This window comes from Corvus brachyrhynchos, unplaced genomic scaffold (assembly GCF_000691975.1).
Source record: "Corvus brachyrhynchos isolate BGI_N302 unplaced genomic scaffold, ASM69197v1 scaffold3, whole genome shotgun sequence".
In the NCBI taxonomy this organism is placed as follows: domain Eukaryota; kingdom Metazoa; phylum Chordata; class Aves; order Passeriformes; family Corvidae; genus Corvus; species Corvus brachyrhynchos.
This window is the reverse complement of record NW_008237619.1, coordinates 11,000,776-11,003,307: the sequence shown is the minus strand read 5'-3', so window position 1 is coordinate 11,003,307 and position 2,532 is coordinate 11,000,776. Positions and strand designations below refer to the sequence as shown.

Here is a 2,532-nt window from a genome sequence, read left to right as displayed (position 1 = left end):
AGCTCACTCTTCTCAAGCAGTAGGCCAGTGTTGCTGAGTTTCAATTATGAAACCCAAGCAGAGACTGAATGAAAACAGATTTGTGAAAACTAATCTCTCCACACCAAAGCAAGCTTTAAGAAAGAAAAAAATCATAAATGTGAAACCTATTCCATATGCTTCACTGTGAGCTCATATTTTTGTGCTTCTTTTAGTTTTAGAAACAGAGCAAGATACATTTTAAATTAAAATTTCTTACCTGGAAAATCAACAGACATAGGCAATAGCTTGCCATTTTATGAACTGTTTAACTGGATATTACATTTATGACAACAGATTTTCTTTCTTACATCCTTACCATTTCAATTGATGAATCTTTCGGGTAATACAGAAGTTCATAACGCCGAAAGAGCGAAGCACTTGGGTCATACCACTCAGCAATGAAAGCAAATCTCTCATCTTGACTCTGGAAAAAGAAAAGGGGCAAAACTGGCTATTACAGAAAGCATAAATATTCTCTATGTAAAAATACACAAATAAAAAACTTCCTTCATTTTTTATCATAAAAGTAAAAAAAACCCCATCCCTTGTAAATGGACTGGCACACTCTGCATATTATCTACTGCCTACCAAAGCTGGTGACATCTTTTCACTTGTTAGCTATCCTCTTTTAAGTAGGATAGAACTTGGATCATGGCAGTTTTCCAGACAATCTCATAACTTACCCTGATTTCATCAATCATGAAGCATGGGCTACTATAGAAGTTGTTGTTAGACTTCTTAACTTAGTCAAAGTATTTAATTTACTTTCTTTTGTTAAAAAAAAAGTGTTCACCTACAATTAAATTACTCTTAACACATTTTCTACACATCCTACAAGAAAACACTTTCTTCTTCCTTAACAGTCACATCTAAACTCCTCTTAATGATGAGATATTCAAGTTAAGGACAACATTCGTTTGATTCACTACTTAACTTCCTGAAATTTACATAAAGCAGAAATAGCCCAACCTCATTTACAACTCATTTTCTGCCCCTAAGGAGTGCAGATGAGAGAGATGGATTGCAGTAATTCCAGAAGTGTAACTACATGTGTAGCTTCTCCCCACACCTCATCCTCAGAGGACAACAGCCCCCAGCAAAGCAAGCACGAAGGTGAGGTACAGCACGTAGATGTGCAGTTCTCATTCCTCTTACTGGTACATGTCTGTTAGTTATTGATGCAGTATCAGTTATTTGACAGCTGGAATAGTTAGATGGAGCTTTCAATTTTTAATTCCCACACCTCCTCTAAATCTGACTGCTGCTCCTGAGGGCAAGCATGGTCTTGTCACACATTTCCACACTTCACATATATCTGTACTCTTCTTATACACTTTAAACATCGAGGAACCACTGGGAGTTTAACCTAAAGACATGTGGGCCTTTTTAGTATTCAGATTTTAGAAAACAGCGGCATTTCAATTGTTACAAAGACAACTTAATAAGCAACAAGACAGAGAGCTGCTGTGAGCTTCCATGACTAATCTAAAACACCAGCAGGAAAAGAATCATACTTTTCCAGCATCTTCAGCTTACCACTGAATTAGGACTAAGTGCTTCTGCAGGTTGAAGTCCTAACAGAAGCAGCAGCAGGAAAGAATGAGATAATGAAGAACAAACTCAGAATTTTACAGTGTGATGAACACTAGTACCTCTTCAGTCAAAAGCACCGTGGCAAATGCCCCACCCGCCCGTCAACTCTTATGGTACCCCCTACACTGCAAGCAAAGATACGATTGCACTGCAGAAACACTTATGCCATGGAGGCAGCACAGAGCCCGTGAAGGATGCAGAGTTTCCATTTCTCTCTGTAGAAGTCTGTGCAGCACCGGAAACCTTATTAGCATCAGCTATTCCAACTTCTGTATTATCTGTACAGTACACACTGCAGCCTTTGACAAGAGTTAAGCTCATCTTTTACGTGCAGCATCCAGCATGAAAACTCCCTAGGGACTTAGCCTGGTTTCCGGCCCTTGCTTGAGCTGGATGTGTTTGCGTCACTACTGCTACTGCCATCATTCTGGCAATATGCAGGTCAGAACAAACTGTCTTTTGGCAAAACTCACTCCTGAATTTTGCTATACAGGCAGTAAGCAGTAATAAGGGTTGTCAGACTGAATTCAACTTTGATCTTACACTCACACTACTGGACAACAAGATATTTGTTCAATTAATTTGACTAATCACCATCTTGTCAAGAATGGATTTTATAGAGAAGCAGTTTGCTACCAAAGACATTGTCTAAAAAGAAAAACAGTTCTGTTTCATAGAACCATAGAATGCTTTGAGTTGGAAGGGACCTTAAAGATCACCCAGTTCCAACCCCCCTGCCATGGCAGGGACACCTTTCTCCAGACCAGGTTGCTCAAAGCCCCATCCAGCCTTGAACACTTCCAGAGATGGGGCATTTCTCAAGTACTACCTCCAGAAAACGACTAGCGATGGATGAAATAAAAAAGATGCACCACCTTTAACCAATGCCTCTTCATAACACTGAAGACATGTAATTGC

At 39.4% G+C, this 2,532-nt stretch overlaps 1 protein-coding gene across 1 annotated transcript in view; it reads right to left on the bottom strand.

The window, feature by feature from the left end:
• Positions 1-722, bottom strand: part of NME7 (NME/NM23 family member 7) — a 72,626-nt gene extending 71,904 nt beyond the window's left edge. The window contains exons 1-2 of the mRNA XM_008631903.2: positions 705-722; positions 338-445 (exon numbers count right to left, since the gene is read on the bottom strand). Of these exons, the coding sequence (XP_008630125.1) occupies positions 338-445; positions 705-722 (126 nt within the window). The remainder of the gene's footprint in view (positions 1-337; positions 446-704) is intronic.
• Positions 723-2,532: the final 1,810 nt, after the last annotated feature.